This window comes from Xyrauchen texanus, chromosome 29 (assembly GCF_025860055.1).
Source record: "Xyrauchen texanus isolate HMW12.3.18 chromosome 29, RBS_HiC_50CHRs, whole genome shotgun sequence".
Taxonomy (NCBI): domain Eukaryota; kingdom Metazoa; phylum Chordata; class Actinopteri; order Cypriniformes; family Catostomidae; genus Xyrauchen; species Xyrauchen texanus.
Window position 1 is genome coordinate 21871535 of NC_068304.1, and position 19475 is coordinate 21891009.

The 19475-nt window shown below is 38.4% G+C and overlaps 1 protein-coding gene across 1 annotated transcript in view; it reads left to right on the forward strand.

The window, feature by feature from the left end:
- Positions 1-19475, forward strand: part of LOC127623022 (hydrocephalus-inducing protein-like) — a 113174-nt gene that overhangs the window by 59866 nt on the left and 33833 nt on the right. The window contains exons 37-57 of the mRNA XM_052097237.1: positions 296-460; positions 3279-3350; positions 4592-4750; positions 5093-5460; positions 7450-7566; positions 7675-7832; positions 8083-8233; positions 9500-9907; positions 10020-10238; positions 12300-12382; positions 12473-12655; positions 12739-12858; positions 13357-13516; positions 14078-14250; positions 14652-14850; positions 15074-15176; positions 15279-15378; positions 16092-16260; positions 16370-16605; positions 17086-17188; positions 17317-17521. Coding sequence (XP_051953197.1) covers positions 296-460; positions 3279-3350; positions 4592-4750; positions 5093-5460; positions 7450-7566; positions 7675-7832; positions 8083-8233; positions 9500-9907; positions 10020-10238; positions 12300-12382; positions 12473-12655; positions 12739-12858; positions 13357-13516; positions 14078-14250; positions 14652-14850; positions 15074-15176; positions 15279-15378; positions 16092-16260; positions 16370-16605; positions 17086-17188; positions 17317-17521 — 3651 coding nt within the window. The remainder of the gene's footprint in view (positions 1-295; positions 461-3278; positions 3351-4591; positions 4751-5092; positions 5461-7449; positions 7567-7674; positions 7833-8082; positions 8234-9499; positions 9908-10019; positions 10239-12299; positions 12383-12472; positions 12656-12738; positions 12859-13356; positions 13517-14077; positions 14251-14651; positions 14851-15073; positions 15177-15278; positions 15379-16091; positions 16261-16369; positions 16606-17085; positions 17189-17316; positions 17522-19475) is intronic.

Genomic DNA, 19475 nt, shown 5'->3' on the forward strand with positions numbered 1-19475 from the left:
GTATTGAAGGCAGAGCTGAAATCAATGAATAGCATCCTGACATACGTGTTATTTTTGTCCAAGTGAGTCAGGGCAGGGTGAAGAGCTGAGGCGATAGCATCCTCAGTTGACCTGTTGGGTTTGTAGGTAAACTGATATGGGTCTAGTGTTGGGGGCACATGTTTTCAGGTGGGAGAGGACCAGCCTTTCAAAACACTTTGCTATGATGGGAGTAAGAGCAACGGGGTGGAAGTCGTTGAGGGCTACTGCAGCAGCATGTTTTGGTACTGGTAAAATGGTGGCTGTTTTGAAGCAGGTGGGGACAATGGCCTGGGCCAAGGAGAGGTTGAAAATGTTGGTGAAGACGTCAGCCAGCTGTTCTGCACAGGCCCTGAGCACTCGGCCCAGGATGCCATAAGGGCCAACAGCTTTATGTGCATTCACTCTGCTCAGGGTGGAACACACGTCACTGGAGGAAAAAGTGAGTGGCAGATCATCAGGTGGGAGCTCAGTTTTTATGGGTTGTTCTGTGTTTCCATGATCAAAGCGAGCATAAAATGTGTTCAGTTTGTTTGGGAGGGTGGCATTATTAGTTGGGGGGTGCTGTTCGCTGGTTTGTAGTTTGTGAGGTCATGGATGCCTGTCCACATACATCGGGGGTCATTGTTCATAAAATTGTCCTCAATCCGCAGTATGTAGTTGTATTTGGCTGCTTTAATTCCCCTCTTCAGATTGGCCCTGGATAAAGTTTAGGCTTCCCAGGGAAAGGGAACTGCACTGCGCTCATCTGTTGAATAAACTGCAGTCTCAACACAATGTTTTAGTGTTTAATATTGTAAATAAATTAGCATTCTCCTCTCTCGCTGTTGCTTGTGTGCTAGTGATTAACCCTCCATGTAAAAAAATTTATAATAATGATCAAATAAAAATAAAAACTAATCAAATAAGCAAATTTGTGTCATTAACTGTTAACATATTTTGTACAAAAGGTCAGGTTTTGTTCCACATAAACTGTAGAAAAATTCACATGCTGGATCATGGTTATATCTTAATCATCGGGATTTGCTCAAACTTTTTACTCAAACTGTAATGCTGATAATATATTTCAGGGGGGGTTAGGAAAATAAAAAATGGTACTCCATATCAAAAAGGTTGCCGAACACTGGTCTATATGATATTAAAAATGATCTCCAAGTAAATGGCACATTAGTTGATCCCATTTCATATTTTAGTCAGGTTTAATCTGAAAGGTATAGATAACCCCAAAATAAAAAATCAGTCATTGTTTACTCACCCCTGCTGTTATAACCCCATTTGACTTTATTTCTTTTTCCTAATACAAAGGGAGAAATTGTGAAGAAATGTTGTGCTCAGTGATGTCATACAATGGCAGTTTATGGTGACCACCTCTTTAAGCTTCAAAAGCAAGCAAAAGTATAATTCAGAAGTCTAATAATTTATTCCATGAGACAATTTTTATACAATGAGGTTTGGTGAGAACAAACCAAAATCGAATATATTATTTAGTAAAACTGTTGACCAACAGTTGATGTCCTCTGTGCGTTCATTAGACTGCACAAGAGCAAGTTCAAGCAGCCTCCACCCGTAAAAAAGGGCGTTTAAGCGACAACTCATTTTTTTTTTTAATCTAAAAACAGGTCCACCACAGTGATAGAATCAACAGAACACAACACAGCTACACACAAACCAAAGAACCGAGCTTGCTAAAAATGTCTGATGAGTTTGTGGTTGTCGAATAGATGCATTTCTATGCCCAGCCTTATTTATTTGAAACAGTCGTACTGTGTCTTTACCTGATGGCAAACAACATGTGATGAAAAGGTTATTCTAAGTTATTCAGAGTTATTGTCCTAAGAAGCCGTGGCGAGTGATGGGACATACTGTTGATCACTTGGTTTCTATTTTTGACAATGCACAGTGAAACCCTGCCCTCTATGAACTAGCACCAGTCCAAAAACGTTCTCAAAACAGTATATTGATGCCAGCATCTCACGAGCCGGTTTAAAACTACTTAATTTTGGCCAAGAATGTTATACCTACTGAATGTTTTTGCTGAGGTATCACTCCCTTCAGTCGGAGGTCTGTCTCAAATGCTCACCCTCACCAGTTCAGAATGGAGGAGAGGAGAGAGACATTCCCTCATTCTCTCTCTGTTTGATTGAGTGGTGAGAATGGTAAATGGTCTGCTCTTATATAGTGCTTTTTTAACCTTAGTGGTTTTTAAAGTGCTTTACACTGTGACTCATTCACCCATTCACACAAGGCGCTAGCCTGCCATTGGGAGCAATTTGGGGTTCAGTGTCCTGCCCAAGGACACTTCAACATGTTGAGTCATGTGGGCCAGGAATCGAACAGGCAACCCTGGGATTAGTGGCCAACACGCTCTACCACCTGAGCCACAGCCGCCCCAAGTACACTTTTCCCAGGTTACTGGTTACACAGTTCCCCCAGTAGATTCTCCAACTACAAAGCCATCTCATCAGACATGTTTAGTAAGTTCGGTTCTCTGGTTTTTGTGCAGCTGTGTTGTATACTGTTGTTTCTGTCACAACGAGTTTCACGAGTGGGGGCTGCTTGAAATTGCTCTCTGCAGTCTCATGAATGCGCAGAGGAGATCAACGGTCGGTCAACAATTTCACTAAATAATAAATTAGATTTTGTTTTGTTTCTCACCAAACCTCATCGTATCCTTTCATAACAATCATGAGTCTCATGGAAGAATATATTAGACTTCTGAATTATATTTTGTGTGCTTTTGAAGATTGAAGTGGTGGTCATCAAACGGCCATTGTATGACATCACTAAGCACAATAGTTTTTTCACAATTTCTCCCTTTGTGTTAGGAAAAAGAAGTAAGTCATATGGAGTTATAACAGCGCAGGGGTGAGTAAACAATGACCGAATTGAAATTTTTTGGGTTAACTATCGCTTTAAAAGCATGGGTAAGACTTATCCGGCTCATTTCAAATAAGTTAAGATTTGATAACGACTTAAAATAGCAATGATTCTTAGATCATTATAAAGCTTGAAGTGTTTGTAAAAAAAATTACAAAAAAATAAATAAAAAGGCTTAGAGAACATGGATGTACAATATTTGTGTTGATTGTCCTATTTGTCAGAATTATTTATTTATAAAAAAATAAAAAAATTGTCACACATTTTTAGCCAATATTTTAAAGCTGCGTTTATACTGAATTTATATTAGATTTTACATTTACAGGTTTTGCATTTTGGCAGAATCTTATGTGAATCTAATAAATCTCAACTCTGTTTTTTAGAATCTGAAGAGGGTTTTCCAGAAGAGAACAAAGGGGAGACAGCTGTACACTCTGAGGGAAGAACATCTAAAGGTAAAGGTATAGTTCAGTGCAAAAAGTAATGTAATTTTGTGCTTTAAAAACAAGTATGTGTGCATGAGGTAAATACATTTGCTTTAATAACAGGTAAGAATTAGACTAGTTTTTTGAAGAGGGGAAAGATTAAAGGCAGAGGCTGTTTGCACTGAATGTAAATAGCAACAAAAAGTATCTTCTTTGCACTAAGTTCAAAGAGTGTTAGATGCTTTTTGCACTCCTTATTAAATACTAACAGTATAGGAGCATCACTGTTGCATGTTTATTTAGAGTCCCACAGACACCCAAACGTAACTCTAACCTGCCCTTACAAAAATTAACCATGGTTTTACTATAGTAATATTGTAGTAAGCATGTTTTTTGGTGAAACCCAGTTTTTACACAATTAACTGTGATGTTACTACAGTAATGTTGTGTTACTATAGTGACAATGTTTAATTTTGTGGTTACTATGATTGTACTATAAAATACCATGGTGATACTATGGTTACTGTAGTAAAACCTTAGTCCCTTATTAAGGGAAGTTTTTACCTGGATCAAATCTTTCTCTCAACCCTCCGATCTTCACCGTGACCAAATCACTACAAGGAAATCAACCTTTATATTAATTTTTATTTATTATTATAAGTAGTATTAAAGGAAATACAAGTAGTGGTGAAAGCAAATAGGATGGGAAAAAATGGGACAAAAGTCGGAATTGAGCCTGGGTTGTCCGCACGAAAAAAGGACATCCACACCGCATACACACGACCCTGCAGCAACACTAGACTGTTGGAGTTCAAATAGCCGCTGTTTGGCAGGTGCTATTTACACCTAGTGCAAATATTCACTGTAAAAATAAATAAAATACTCTAGTAAGTCTAGAAGGGTAGGAGTAATGCAGGCATGCACATTCAATAGTTTTTTATTGATGATAAGATCATGAAATTAAGTGTGAATTTATAGAGCATAAGAATCAAACTCTCTTTGTCTCTCCTCCCAAATCTCCCAAATCATTACACCAATTCTGATCAATGACTTTTACAACACAATAATCATTTAATAAAAAAATATTTTTCATACAAATTTAAATTTAAACGAATCATCAAAACAATCTAATAAAATGTTAAATTATTCACATCATATATGAAACATTTAATAAAAAATGATAATCAACAATTTAATCTTTATTTCATGCATTATTAGTAAAAGACAGATGTTTGAAGATGAATAAATGTATATTTATCTTCTCCTCACAGGCCCGACTAAAGACACCGACACTGCCGTGGGCGATCTGGAATATGACCCTGTGTCTAGAGCAATTGTTCGTCACATGGGCATTGATCCTTCACTAGAAGGCAAAGCTGCCCAAAATTGCTGGGGTATTGCCCTGATTGTGCATGGTGCTCCACTGTCAGGTATTTTTTAAAGGTTCAGAAAAAATGTACATTCTCTAAATATTTATTCAACCTCATGTTGTTATAAACCTGTATGCTGCACTGCAAAAATTAAAACATTTACATTATTATTTTATAACAATGCAGATAGTATCTTTGGCACTACTTATTATTGTAAGGAAGCAATTAAAAAAATGTCAGTTGATATAACACTTGATTATTGTTTGTCTCTATGAAAATAATATTTATTGTACTGTATATTGTTTATAATTTTGCAAAGCCACAGAATTATTGCAACTCTTGTTTGAGAGTTGCAATTGTTTGCTCTGGTCCAGTGAGGTCAATGTAAGCATCTGTGTTCAGGTAAAACTAGGACAGCAGTTGCTCTGGCTAAGCACTATGGGGCAGCATGCCTCAGTGTAGATGAGGTTGTGCTGGAGGCTGTGACATCTGGGAGCGGGTCTGCAGGCCTGAGGGCAAGAGAACTATGTATCAAGGCTGCTGTGGAGTATGCTCAGAGGGCAGTTGAGGAGGCTGCGGCAGATAAGATGGAAACTGCTGGTCAAGATCCAATTGTTCTCAGTGTTGAGGCAGTTGCCAATCACACAGCAGAGGACAGCCAGACCGGTGAGCCTAAAGTCAACCCGTCATCTGCCTCAACCCGCAACAAAACCAGCATCACAGGGATTTCAAAGAAGAATGGCAGTTCCGGTCCTCCTGCTGCTTCAGTGGTACACACACTTAGGATCTCTTTGCTATTGGCCACATACATCATAGTGGAAAACATTTAAGGGATAGTGCACCCAAATATGAAAATTCTTTAATCATTTACTCACCTTCACATAGTTCAAGAACCATAAGTATTTCTTTCTTATGTTGAACACAAAAGGAGATATTTGGCAGAATGTTAGAGGCTGACAGCCTTCGTCACCATTTACCTTCATTAAAGCTCAAGTATGTAACTTTTTCTGTGTTAAACTAATTTCTCCTATTCCAGCTTAATATGCAGAGACAACTGTAAGCCATTCATTGGTTAAATTTCTCAAAAACTGTAAACACTGTCACTGTTTTCTGTGAAAATTGCTCTGTTTGTTTAGAGCGACCTGTTTAGACCCATCCCAACATGAGCGTGAGTTGGGGTGGGACTATCTCCCATCTTGCTTGACCAATGGCAGACGGGGGGTTATATTCAGAAACATTTTGGAAAACAAATGTATTTATGCAATTCCATTTGATGGCGTTAGTGGCACAGAAATTACATACTTCAGCTTTAGTGGAACATTCCAGGTTCAATATAAGTTAAGCTCAATCAGCAGCATTTGTGGTATAATGTTTATTACCACAAAATATATTTAGACTCTCCATTTCTTTAAAAAAAGAAAAGAAAAAATCGAGGTTACAGTGAGGCACTTACAATGGAAGTGAATAGGGCCAATTTTTGAAGGGTTTAAAAGCAGAAATGTGAAGCTTATAATTTTATAAAAGCACATGCATTAATTATTTTGTCAAAACTGTTTTTTTTTTTTCTCAAATTATTTGAGCTGTTATACTGTTAATATTACTCCTATACTGTCGCTTTGGGATTAGTTGACATTACATCATCTTGGCAACGAAGTTGTAAAATTGGCTATAACTTTACACAGTAAAGATTAGAAAGTGATTGTATCACACTTAAATTGTTTATCACACATATTGTTTACATCTTGTGGCTATACTTTTGAAATAGTGAGCATTTAAATGTTTACGGGTTGGCCGCATTTACTTCCACTGTAAGTGCCTCACTGTTACCCAGATTTCAGATTTTTTATAAAAGAAAATTTTTACATTTTTAAATTTTAATCAATTTTATGCCTCAGATGCTGTTGATTGAGCCTAACTTGTATTGATCCCGGATTATTCCTTTAAATATTTGTATGTGTTATTGGTTTGGAACAACATGAGTTTCCACTCACCTCTACTGGTGATTAGCACTGCTGTTGTATCTAGACCTACCACTGTAAATGGCCGTGCCTTATTCTCGGCTCCTCAGTTAAAATCCTGACTGACAGATGCATGCCCGCTTCCCTTTATACCCGCATGTCCAGGGGCGGGGCATGCAAATTCTGTCTGCCAATTTCACATTGGCCTTTTCTCAAGTTCAGAAGTACGCAAGGCTCCCAAGGAAGACCCCTTGTGTCACTTTATTCGACACAATGTCTCGTTCCCTCCCACAGGGAATGGAGGTTATAACAGTAACCATGACGATATACTGTATATTCTCATTATTCTTAATAAACAAGTCTTCTTGCTTGTTTTAAGGATGTTTTAGATATTTTTCATCATAAAAATTTACTGATCAAGATAATGATTTTTGCAGTGCATTAAATACATTTTCAATGTGTGTTCATGGGTGTGGGTCAGGTTTTGCCTACATTGTGAGGACATTTAGGCTTTAAAACCTGAAACCACCTATATTGTGGGTACCAGCCAAAAGCCCCTTAAGTGGAAAATATATTGAATAGTCTGTAATGTGACTGTCCTTAATGAGCTTTATGAATTTACAAAACTAAAAAATGTCTAAATAAAAATCTAAAAATGCTAAAGGGTTTCTATGAAAATTACTGTACATTTAGGGATAGGGTTAGGAGATATAAAATATCATTAGGTTAAAATAAAACAATAGAAGTCAATTGAAAGACCCCATCATGATAGAAAAATAAATATTTGTGTGTGTGATGCAGACGGGTCAGATCCACAGGCATTTGAGCATGAGTGCCAGTCAGTATGAAGAGCTTGACCCGATTAGCTGTTTCCTGCCTGATGATCTGCTGGTAGATATTCTATCAGAGAGACTGCAGGTGAGAGACAGATTTACTGTATGGTTATTGTACATTTTCATTGTGTCAATCACAGTATACAGTATGTGGACAATGCAAGTGATTTCTTCTTTGCCTTGCATACTGTAGCTTAGCGACTGTCAAAGTGGTGTTGTGATTGACGGGTTGGAGACAATGTACTGTAGCTCACCATGTGACATGCTCCAGATTGTCCTGAAAGCTCTCAACAACCGTCGCCACATTTATGTTATCAACCTCTTTAACAGCTACAGTGTCCTCAAGCACAGGTATTTAACCTAATCTCATACAAATTCAACATAACTTTTTTTGTGTTAGAAGTATCCTGTAAATTATCTTTAGAAAACAATATTTTTACAGACAGGTTTTCTGAACCAACTTTAAGAAAAACTCATTAAAAAAACAAATAACCAATACATTTTTAATTGAAAATATTTTTTTTTTAAATCCAAAACCATATTTTACATAGAAAAACAATTATATTTAAGAATCAAATGTTATAATTGTGTATTACTTAAGGGAACAAGACACGTTTGACCAAGAGCTGGAGGAGAGACGACAACAGGAGCTTGAGAATTTAAGAGAAGACGAGATGACACCTAAAGAGGACAGGGATACACCAGTACAGATAGATCCTTTGCCAGTTGCTGAGGAACGACAACAAGAGCAAGTTAGTTTTAGTCATTTTGTGTGTTTATAAGTACATAAACTATTTGATTTCCCTTAAAGTCCCCATTAAATCACTTGACGAGTGCCGTTTGATTTGAAAATGGAAGTTAGGCTGGGACATATCAAAAGACTCCCCCTTTTTTAAACAGATACAGTTTTAGGCCTTAGTTATGTCATAGCTATAAGCAACGATTTGCTATTTGCTATCTAGTCTGTTGCAAGTGTATTAAGGGGAGGGACATTCTCATTCCAGAGAGCATTTGATCTTTGTACAAAATGTTTGTACTGTCCAGAGAGAACTGTACTGTTCAAGAAGATTTATCAACATTTTGTGGTCTGCTTTCCTGATTTTTTTTTTTATTTCTGCTAATTGTTAAAGGAATTGTTCACCTAAACATGAAAATTCTCTCATCAGTTACTCGCCCTCATGCTATCCCAGATGTTTATGTCTTTCTTTCCTCTGCAGAACACAAACAAAGATTTTTAGAAACTATGTCTGCTCATATGACGCAAGTGAATGGGTGCCAAAATCTTGAATCTCCAAAAGCCTCCAAAAGTTAGCATAGAAGTAATTCACAAGACTCCAGTGGTTAAATTCATATCTCCAGAAGGTATATGATAAGTGTTTGTGAGAAACATAAAAATATTTAAGTCCTTTTTTACTACAAAGTTCCACTTTCTCATTCTTCTTCTTCTTGTGATTTTGGAGATTCTCATTCTTCGTGCATATCAGCACCTACTGGGCAGGAGGAGTATTTTTTTTATTTTACTTAAATATTGATCTGTTTCTCACCCACACCTATCATGCTATCGCTTCTGAAGAAATATGATTTTACCACTGGAGTCATATGGATTACTTTTATGCTGCATTTATGTGCTTTTCTGGAGCCTTAAACTTAAACTTAGTACCCATTGCCGAGTGAGGACCAGCATAGCTGAAATGTTTTTCCAAAGATCTTAGTTTGTATTCAGCAGAAGATAGAACGTCATATACATCTGAGATGGCATAAGTGTGAGTAAATTATGAGAGACTTTACATTTTTAGGAGAACTATTCCTTTAATTTTTCAACTTTTAGAAGTATACACACATGGCTTCAAAACAAACAGACGTGGGCTAAAATCCACAAAACTTCAATTTTTATTTCATGGGGAATTGCAAATAGTCATGCATATCTTTCATGTTGAATGAGGCATTTTGCTATTTGAAAGAAATCTAGCAGGACCCATCATTAACTTTTGCTGTGTTTCTTTTTTTATTGTTAACAGTTCAGTGAGAGGGACAGACATCTACTAGCCCGATTTCATGTATATGAACAAAGCCAGCAACAACTTCAACACATTCTTGAGTTCTGGGATCGAACGCAGGAACTGTTGTCACAGCCCATCTTCTTTGAGACCCAAGAGACTGAAGAGACTACAGAATACCTTGCCCCTACTGCCAAGAAGAGCAAGAAGGAGCGAGAGAAGGAGAAATTGGAGAAGCTGAAGGTGGAGGCTTCAGATATGAGGTCTCCAGCTCCTAGCCAGGCCCATGTGCCAGTGGATGGTACTGATGGCTCTGAAAAGATTGTAGTGCCAGACCCCATTCCCCACATCTGGCTGTCTATCAAAGAGGGAGAGTATTTGAGTGGTTACGAGATCACCAAAAGCATGAAACTACCCTCCCTTGATGAGGTAGAGTAATCCCTCTTTATGCCTGACAGTTTCTTCTTTGTTCAGATTTTGTATAGTTTCCATGGAATATGTGATATACCTGGTATTATTATTTTCATTGTCTGTCTCACAGATCTTGGATGAGTTGGGGTTAGGACCCAAAGGTCCACCCATCCCTCCACCTATAATATTCTCCATAGTCCCTTACCCTGAGAAGAGATCAGTGCCCAGCACTCAGCTCTCTGACAGTTGTTTTATCTTTATGATGCCCTCGTCTCCTGAGGAACTGACTGAACAGAAAAAAGAGGTAGACATAGGATCAGAGGCTAAGGGACCTATCACATCTGTTAAGGTATCTTTAGTCTACAAGAAAAAACATTGTTAATGTCTAATGCTTTACCTTTTTGCTATGTGCTTTAAAAGAATTGATAATCAAAAAATTACTCACCCTAACATCGTTCCAACCCTGTTATTTTAAGGGATGTGCACGGCTACCATTTTTAACATTCGCTTAACTGCAAGGTTTTTTGGATGGTTAATAATTTTCATCTGGAGTCAGGATGTGGGAATAAAGGATGTTTATTGTATTTGTAAAAAAGGCCTTATTAGAGTTATATTCAAGTGTCTTAGTTCCTTTATTATATGTCAAAATTGATGCATTCGTCGCAGCATCCGTCCAGCTGGCCAATCAGCGCCGCGGGAAAGACGTGCAGGTCAGTGCTCCCGCCCACTGAATTGAGTCTGACCGAACGGGAAACGGACGGATGCAAGCTATACTGCAGCATTTATCTTTGCTAAAGTTGTGTGCGTGCGTGCCTGTAAAAAAAAATCACACACACATGCAAAGTCGAATTTATTCAGTGTACTGAGTTGTGGTGACAATAAATGGGTTATTCCCGAATACCTGATCATCTCTGGTAAAAGTCTCTAACCGGATGCTCTGTAGTGGGTCTGTTATCAACCGGCAAAATCAGCTTCTACTAGCCAACATTTTTAAAGTAATGGAATTTCCTTAAATACTACTCAAAATAGCAGCAAATAAAGTGCACAGTGAGCTATGAGTTTAAATAAGACAATACATACATCTTCAAATGATAAAATCTCACATTAAAGTTAAACATGCTTGTATATGCGCTCTGCCCCGTACAGGTTCACACATCTGTGAGGCAATGAGCACAAATATTATCTTGTGCGTGTCCCTCTGCTGCGGTTAAATAGCCTCTTCCATCATTTTTAAATGGTTTAAAATAAAATTACATTAAACTTGTCTAATTATTGTACTAAAAACTTTGTCTAACTATTTATCAAGCGCTGAACTGTTGCTCGGTGAAAAACAAACTGGAATCATGTTTAATGGTGTAAGAGTCGCTTAAAGTAGGCTACTTTTCTTCAGAATGCAGCACAACAAATAAAACACAATGCAGGTGTTTTGAGATGCATTTAAAAATTAAAGTCTTTTTAACTTTACTCTGTGTCTTAAAGTTCCACCAGAAGGTGCTTTACCCTCCAATGTGTAGTTCTGGTTTTGTAACGCAGGTGTTACCTTATACTTATTGACCACCTCATTGTTTACTCTGAGGCACTGAAAGAAAAAAGTGAGATCCAGTGCAACAGTCAAAGACTGTCCAGCATGTGTTAGTATCACTGATCTGTAACAGAAAAACAGTGCAGATACACACAAAAGCATGTTTGAACAGCACCTAAATCACCATATACTTGAAAAACTGACTCAAACTCGGCAGGAAAACCTGACGATTTGCCAGAACTCTTCGAGCTCGTCAGGTTTAGACCTGTATTGCACTTGTAGAATAACCAAATAGTGATTTTGATATTCGAATAGTGCAGCATCAAAAAGTTAACCGAATGTCAACTATCCGTGCACGTCCCTAGTTATTTTTGCTATAGCATGGAAAGAGATAATTTTGATTAATCTTCACACAGCTTTTCCCACACAACGGCATTTCATAGTGACCTCAGGCAAAGCTCCAAAAGGACTTAAAAGCACTATGAGAGCACCATAAAAGTAGTCCAAACAAACCGAGCAGTATGTTATTAGTCTTCTGAAGTCATACGTAGTTTATGTCATGTTCAGTCTGCAATGAACCTATTAGCATGCGCCATACTGTAGGTGCCATATTTGATTTGAGAGCCGAATAATGATCATTTTGGTCTCTTCATCACATAAAGCTATCATATGGCTTTGGAGGACTTGGAATAAACAGTCTTGTAGACTACATTTATTGTGCCTTTATAGTATTTTTTTGTCCTTTTTGGAGCTTGAAAGATACTGAAATGCCATTGTATTGAAAAGGAGCTGCATTTTGGAGTGAATTTTCATTTTTGGGAGAACTATTCCTTTTATTTCCTAAATTATCCTATCTAATTTAAATACAACCTGGTTGGCTTCTTGCAGGAGGACATGACATTTGCAAACACATCTAATACAGACATAGAGTGTATACATTCTGAGGATCCCCACCCAGAATGCAACCAAAGGTACAGGAGGTCCCTCACACACAAAGCACATGTACATTCACAAATAAGTACATCAGTTTTGCTTTAACTCTTCCAACATATCTTTTAAAGGCTCACTCATTTCCGCTGGATTGTACCTCCAAGTGAAACAGTTACCCTGAGGATCATGTTTTGTTCCTCTGTTTTTGGAAAATATGATCAGGCTTTTAGCTTTGAGTTGATGGGGACCAAACGACGTTATCAGCTATACTGTAAAGGAATTTGTGCTTACCCAACTATTAGCAGAGACCCAAAGTGAGTGGCATTTCAGCAGTGGAAATATAGTCTACACAGACTTCTGGCATGATCTAATTAGTGTGTATATTTTTATGTAATAGGATTGTGTTTGCACATTGCAAAACGACTCTGCAGCCTGAGAGCGGGCTAAAAAAGACTTACATTATCCAATCTAAACTGTATGAGTTTGGACCTCTGCTTTGTGGGAAGACCAGAGAAAGGTGCTGGCATGTAATGTCATTGTGCTAGAACCAAAAAGTACTGTAAATTAAGCTTGTTGTCATTGTTGGTCATATTAAAAGGATATTTCACCCAAAAATAACAATTCTGTTAACATTTTCTCACCCAAATTCACTATTCCAAGTTCTACTTTCTTTCTGCCATGGAATACTAAAGGAGATGCTTGGCAGAATGTTAGTCTCAGTCACTATTCACTTTCATTGTATGGGGAAAAAAGATGCAATTAAAATATTCTGCCTAACATCTCCTTTTATGTTCCAAAAAGAAAGAACGTTTATGCAGTTTTGTAACCACATGAGGGTTAGTAAATGATGACAGTGTTTTTATTTTTGGGTGAACTAATACTTTTATAATAGTGATTCACTATACTGTACTGTACTTATGCTGTAAACATTTCAAAGCTATACTATAAAACATATTATCATATTAAGCCCTTATTAAAATGAATGTTGATTAAAAACAGTGTTTTCCTGAACCAGGTATAAAAAAGGGAAATATCCTGAGAACATGGAGAGGTTTGTAATTCACAACAATTCCCTAATGGAGGCAGAGGTCCATTTTTGCTTCCAGCATGACACTAATGCCACCACTTTCTTTCTTGACCCTCCAAACATTACCTTGGAACCTAATGAGCGAAAAGTAAGCAACTGCACATTGAGATGTCTTCATGTGAAATGTAAATTTAATGCATTGTTTTTGGGTTGTTTTTGAGATGTATGCCATTTTAAACTTGTAAAATTTGAATAATATTTGGTGTTGTTACATTAGTCCTAGCTGTATTTGCGCCATATACGTAGACTCCAGATAGATATCTAATTTCCATTTGAACTACCACCTTAGCCTTTGACATAAAGAGTTCACCCAAAAAATTTGATTTCATTCATTTACTCACCCTCATGTTGTTACACACCCGTGTGACTTTCTTTTATCAACGGCATACAAAAGGAGACATGTTGAAGAATGTACAGTACTGGTCACTTTTTTCCCATGCAACTACAATAAATTGGGACAGGAGCTTCAAAGCTTCAAAAAGTATGCAAAAGCACCAATAAAGTATTATAAACACAGATGGGTTTGGAACTACATTAGTGTGAGTAAATGATGGCAGAATTTTCAATTCTGGAAAAATGTAACCTTTACCACCAAGAAAGACTTTCACTCAAACTCTCCTACCATTAATGTTTGATATTCTCCCGGCAGGTTCTGATGGTGTGGGCATACCCTAACACCCCAAGACATATAGAGGACAGTGTTGTGTGCTGCATCAAGGACAACCCTGAGATTGTTGTCTTTCACATCTCCTGCGTAGGAGTCAGGCCTGAACTGGAGCTGGACCACAAGCTGCTCCACTTCGACAAGATACCGACGTACAGGTCTGCTACATTTACTTTTCACTCACATGGCCTCAGCTACAGTAGTAACACTTTACTGTATGATTCAAATAATTTCAAATAGATTTTCCTGATATATGCACATTGTGTCATTGTCAACTGACTGTATGGTTGTTGTTGTAGTAGATATTTGTCACTCTATTTATTTGTTTTTCTAGAACCATTGTTTGTACATCTTGCAATATTATTTTTCCCCCATTATTTTTTTTGTTAACAATATGTTGTAATAAAGATAATTAATTATTGTCACAATGCATCTTTTTTGCCTCATCTTGGAACAGTTTTGGCGATAAGATTATCACTGTTTACCACTGAGTCAAATATTGCATTTTAAAAAACCTGGTTTGCTCTTTTTTTTTCTTTCAAACCAAATATTCCTTCAGAAAAGAAACTCGGAGTCTGTGTCTACACAACAACACCCTTTTGCCAGCTGCTTGGAAGCTGAGGGGTATGGAGATGCTTGGGGATGAATTCAGCGTGTCTCAGGACCAGGGGATCATCATGCCACATTCCAAGTTTAGCCTGCACATGCATTTCATAGCCAGGAATCCTATCAAATTGAAAAAAGCAATTTCTTTAGAGGTACTACAAAATGAGGAACAAACTTATTGAAACTGAAACACCAGTAATGTTATTAGTTGTGAAGGCTTCTTAAAAATATTGAACTTATTTGATTAAATCATAATCATAAGACAAAAATTTTATCACAATTTATTCCCCCTAGATTGAATAATTATTGTTGAACATTTTAACATATTAGTATGCGTGCCTGTGATTGAATGTGACGGGTATGTGTTTTTATCAGGTGTCTGATTTGGAGAACATTCTTGGCATTATTCAACATTCAGAAAACATTCAGATTATTGCAGAGGCATATGATATTGCAGTGGACATAAGCCTTCCTGAAGGTACCCTCCTGATAACTCATTGGTGCATCAAACCATGAAAAATGTTTTAGCTGCAAATAAAGCATTAATCATTTGTTGATGTTTTTTTTACATTTGCTGTAGATTCTGATGGTTCATTAGATTTCGGAACATTCAAAGTGTCAGAAGAGGTGAAACGGTCTATTAAATTGGAAAACAAAGGCAAATATGACATAGCCTTCAAGTAAGTTGTCACATAGGTATTTAATCATCTACTTTTTCAATGTTCCTGGTTTGTTATAATGATTTAGAAATTCAGATAAGGTTAAGATCAAATATGTCTGTGATATATATATTTTTTCTTCTCCATCTCTGTGTAATGTATTTTCTTAATGTAGATCAATAAACAAACACCCGTTGCTTACCTAAATGGTTGCGGGCAGATGCGTTTGACACAGGAAATAATACAAAGAAATAATCCTACACATTGCCGTAGCTTGCAAGAAATTCTATATTTATTGAAACTGCTGTGAGTTCATGGTACTTTCAGGCATTTTAAAGCAGAGAATGGCAGACCAGCAAATACAAACAAACAAACAAATCACAGAAATATTTTCAACAATGAGGTGGTCAATAAGTATAAGGTAACACCTACGTTACAAAACCAGAACTACACATAGGAGGGTAAAGCACCTTCGGGTGGAATTAATAAACATTAATAAAAATGAGCTACAAAAAGATAGTTAAGGTCTTTTCTTCTGATAGAACTCCTATGTTTACTTATGGGTTGTTAAAGTTGTGCCGATGTATTTCCTACATACCCAAGCCTACAGAGGGCAACAGATAAAGTAAACAACATATGTAGAGTAGGATAACACTAGTGATGGCATAATGTTTTCCAGTGCTATGATGTCAGAATTGTAGCATAATAATTTTTTTATCAATTTTGACTCACAGGTTTGCACTGGAGGCCACAGAGCCAGGAATGCCAGATCTGAACTCAATATTCTCCATCACACCTCATAGGGGCACCTTACACCCTAACAATAAACCCACTAGTATCCAGATTATTTTCTTCCACAACAAGGAGATGTCCATCAGAGATAACCCAATCCTTTGCTGTCAGGTCTTTAATCTACCCACCTAATATAGTCTTTAGCATGTTGTATTTTTGTTTATTTAAGTTCTGCTATCATGGAACATCAAACTAATGTGCTGTGATTTATTTGCTCCAGATTATTGAGCCCAATGTTGAGGGTGGTGTGACCATTAATACTATACCAATCAAAGTGTCAGTCCAGGCACTCTTCTCTAAATACAATATCACTCCCTCTAATGACATCAACTTTGGTCCCCTGGTGTATGGCTCTCGCAAAAGACAAACTCTTACTGTGGAGAATAAAGGGAACTTTGAGATCCGTTTCAGCATTAGAATGTGTAAAAACCAACCAGGTCCTGCACAGAGGAGAGGGTATGGCTAATATTTATTGTTTAATGTTTAGAAGTCAAAGATGTGAGCTTTTAGATTTTTCTTTTAATGTTTACCTCACTTCTCCTCGTTTGTAAACATTAACCCTAAAATGTCCAAACAATCATTGTTTTTATTTTCATGGTAAAGGTTATCCAAATGTTTTTGTTAGTTATGCTATGAAGTCATGTTTATTCTCCAGCCAGTCAACTAACTTGATTTGAAAACATTGATTAGCTATTTATTTTAAATACACACAGTATTATGGGTGTTTATTCTTTTATTTATTAAGGAAATAAGTAAACATGTTCGTATTATAAAAGTGCTAAGATCTAATACTAACTAATCTCTTGCCCACTTTGATTTTAACAATCTGACCCTCAAAAGAAAGCAGTTAAAAGGCCATTATTTAATACATAATATAAAGTAAATTTAGCTTTGTTTCCTGTTTATTGTTTTTGTATGTTGTTGTATTTTTTTAAGCTTGGTGAGTAAGAAGGCATCAAAAGACAATACTGTGATACAACCATCTAGTGCCAGCAAAATACGACACACTGTATCGAATGAATTTGGCATGCCAATTCAGGTAAGAAACAATATACCTTTATCTATAGTTCTTGATTGAGTGTAATAATCTAACATATAATATATTACACAAACAAGATATGTGTTCTAATAGTATATTGCATGTTGTTTTCTCTGTCTTTTTTACAGACACATTTGACATTGGGTGTTTTTTCATTGTCTCCAAGCTTTGGTGTTCTGGCACCTGGAGCCCAACAATTAGTGACTGTGGATTGCAAGGCAGAGCATGTAGGTAGTTGGGTGGAATGTCTAGCTATAGACATCTCTGACAGAGACACCTCTGACAATCCAGACGGGATACCATTCAAGCTGCTGGCTGAAGTGTGTATACCAGGTTTGTGACTATGAATGAGTAGATACTGTTTTATAAAGTTCAAGCTTTTTTTATTTTTTTATTATGTAATTACATACATAATTCTTTCTTAGCTTTCTATGATGATTGATGAGATTGTATGGGGTATTACCAACCATTTTGATAACCTAATATAATAAAGATATATTTACTATAGCAAATTGATGACAAACTACTCTTGATAAGCAGAGTGTAATTATACATTTATTTTACCTCCATATTGAAGAACTATGAGAAAAATAAGAACACACTGTATTCATCTATCAATATGTTTTTCCCCTTCTGTCACTCTCTTGATATTGTGCCGATTGTAGTGACACAAGGGGTCTCTTCTGAGAGCCTCACGTACCTCTGAAATTGAGAAAAGGCCAATGTCAAGTTGGCAGACAGAATTTGCATACCCCACCCCCGGACATACGGGTATAAAGGGGAGCGGGCGAGCGAATGTCAGACAGATTTTTTTCTTCTGAGCCAAGCGGTTGTGCGACAGCAAAACTGAGTTCACCACTGTTCCACTCACCTCTACTGGCGATAAGCACTGTTGTTGGATCTATGGTGCATTCCAGCGGTTTCTCCTCTCTGCACGCTGTGCAATCCATGCCCCTGGGCGCTTCGACAGTGCTTTCATTGCCTAAAAGAGTGTTTCTCCTCCTAAAAGAGTTTATTTCCTCTAAAAGAGTTTGAGTTTCCTCTCATAAAAGAGCAGTACACAGCAGGAGTTGAACATCCTTTTCAGGACGCATCATTTTCAAGATGCCCTTCTGTCTCTGTGTAGTTCCTGGGTGCCGTCGATTTCTCTCCACGTCTCATGTACCTAGGCTGCAAACACACGCAGGCAGCATTTCATGAATGGTTCATGTTCTCAGTGCAAGAACATAGCCATGGCAACATTGCGGTCACGGCTTTCTTTTCTCACGAGAGAAAGACACTTCAGCCGCCCCCACGTCGTTCCTTCTTCCCACGGGATTGAGGACGATCCGGCTGGCATTGAAGACGATTCGGGGATGATGACGGGCTCGGTTTTGCCGGGTAAAACCCCTCAAACCATCCGCTCTGTGGTATGCTTGCTTGCTTTCTGTCCGAGCTCGGGTACAGTGCAGCTCGCCTAGCAGCCACCTGGCATTCTCGTATAAGCCCCCGGAATTGGATGACGATTTCGCCGCTGCATCGGAGAGTGTCACAGCGGCATCTGATGCTGATGACTCGCCTGGGCTACCAACTTCGGGTCCGTTCACCTAGTCTGAGCCTGACGCACGGATGTCCGCTATACTTTCCCATGCCGCCATGAGCGCGAGGTGGACTGGAAACCTCCATCCCCCCTCACGGCTACTCGATCGGTTCCGTGGTCCAAGGCGCCGCTCATCCACTTGTGTCCTGAGAACGCTGCCACCCTGTATTCCCCTCCAAGGCCTGTAGGACAACGTCGTCAGTGACTGCGAAAGGACAGGCCGCCTCCGCCCTGCATGCCATGGCTCTCCTGCAAGTTCACCAAGCCAAGGCACTTAAAGATCTGCACCTGGCCAGTCCCGATCCCGATGTGCTGCTGCAACTGCGCCCTGCCTCCAGCCTCACTCTCAGAGCTACGAGGGTCACAGCGCAATCACTTGGTCGGGCGATGGCCACCCTCGTGGTCCAGGAACACCATTTGTGGCTGAATTTGGTCGAGATGCACGACATTGACAAGGTACGCTTTCTCAACGACCCCGTCTCCCAGTTTGGCCTCTTCGGTGACACCGTCGACGACTTCGCCCAGCAGTTTTCGGCGGTGAAGAGGCAGACAGAAGCTATATCTCTCACATCATGTCGCGCCGCCGCCTCAATGCAGCCCACACCCTATCTGCCTACCGAGGGCGTCCCCCTGCGACTAAACCAGGCAGCAAACAGCTCAGCTGAAAATGGGCCCAGCTCTCAGCCCCAGCGTTGAGCGCCCCACAGG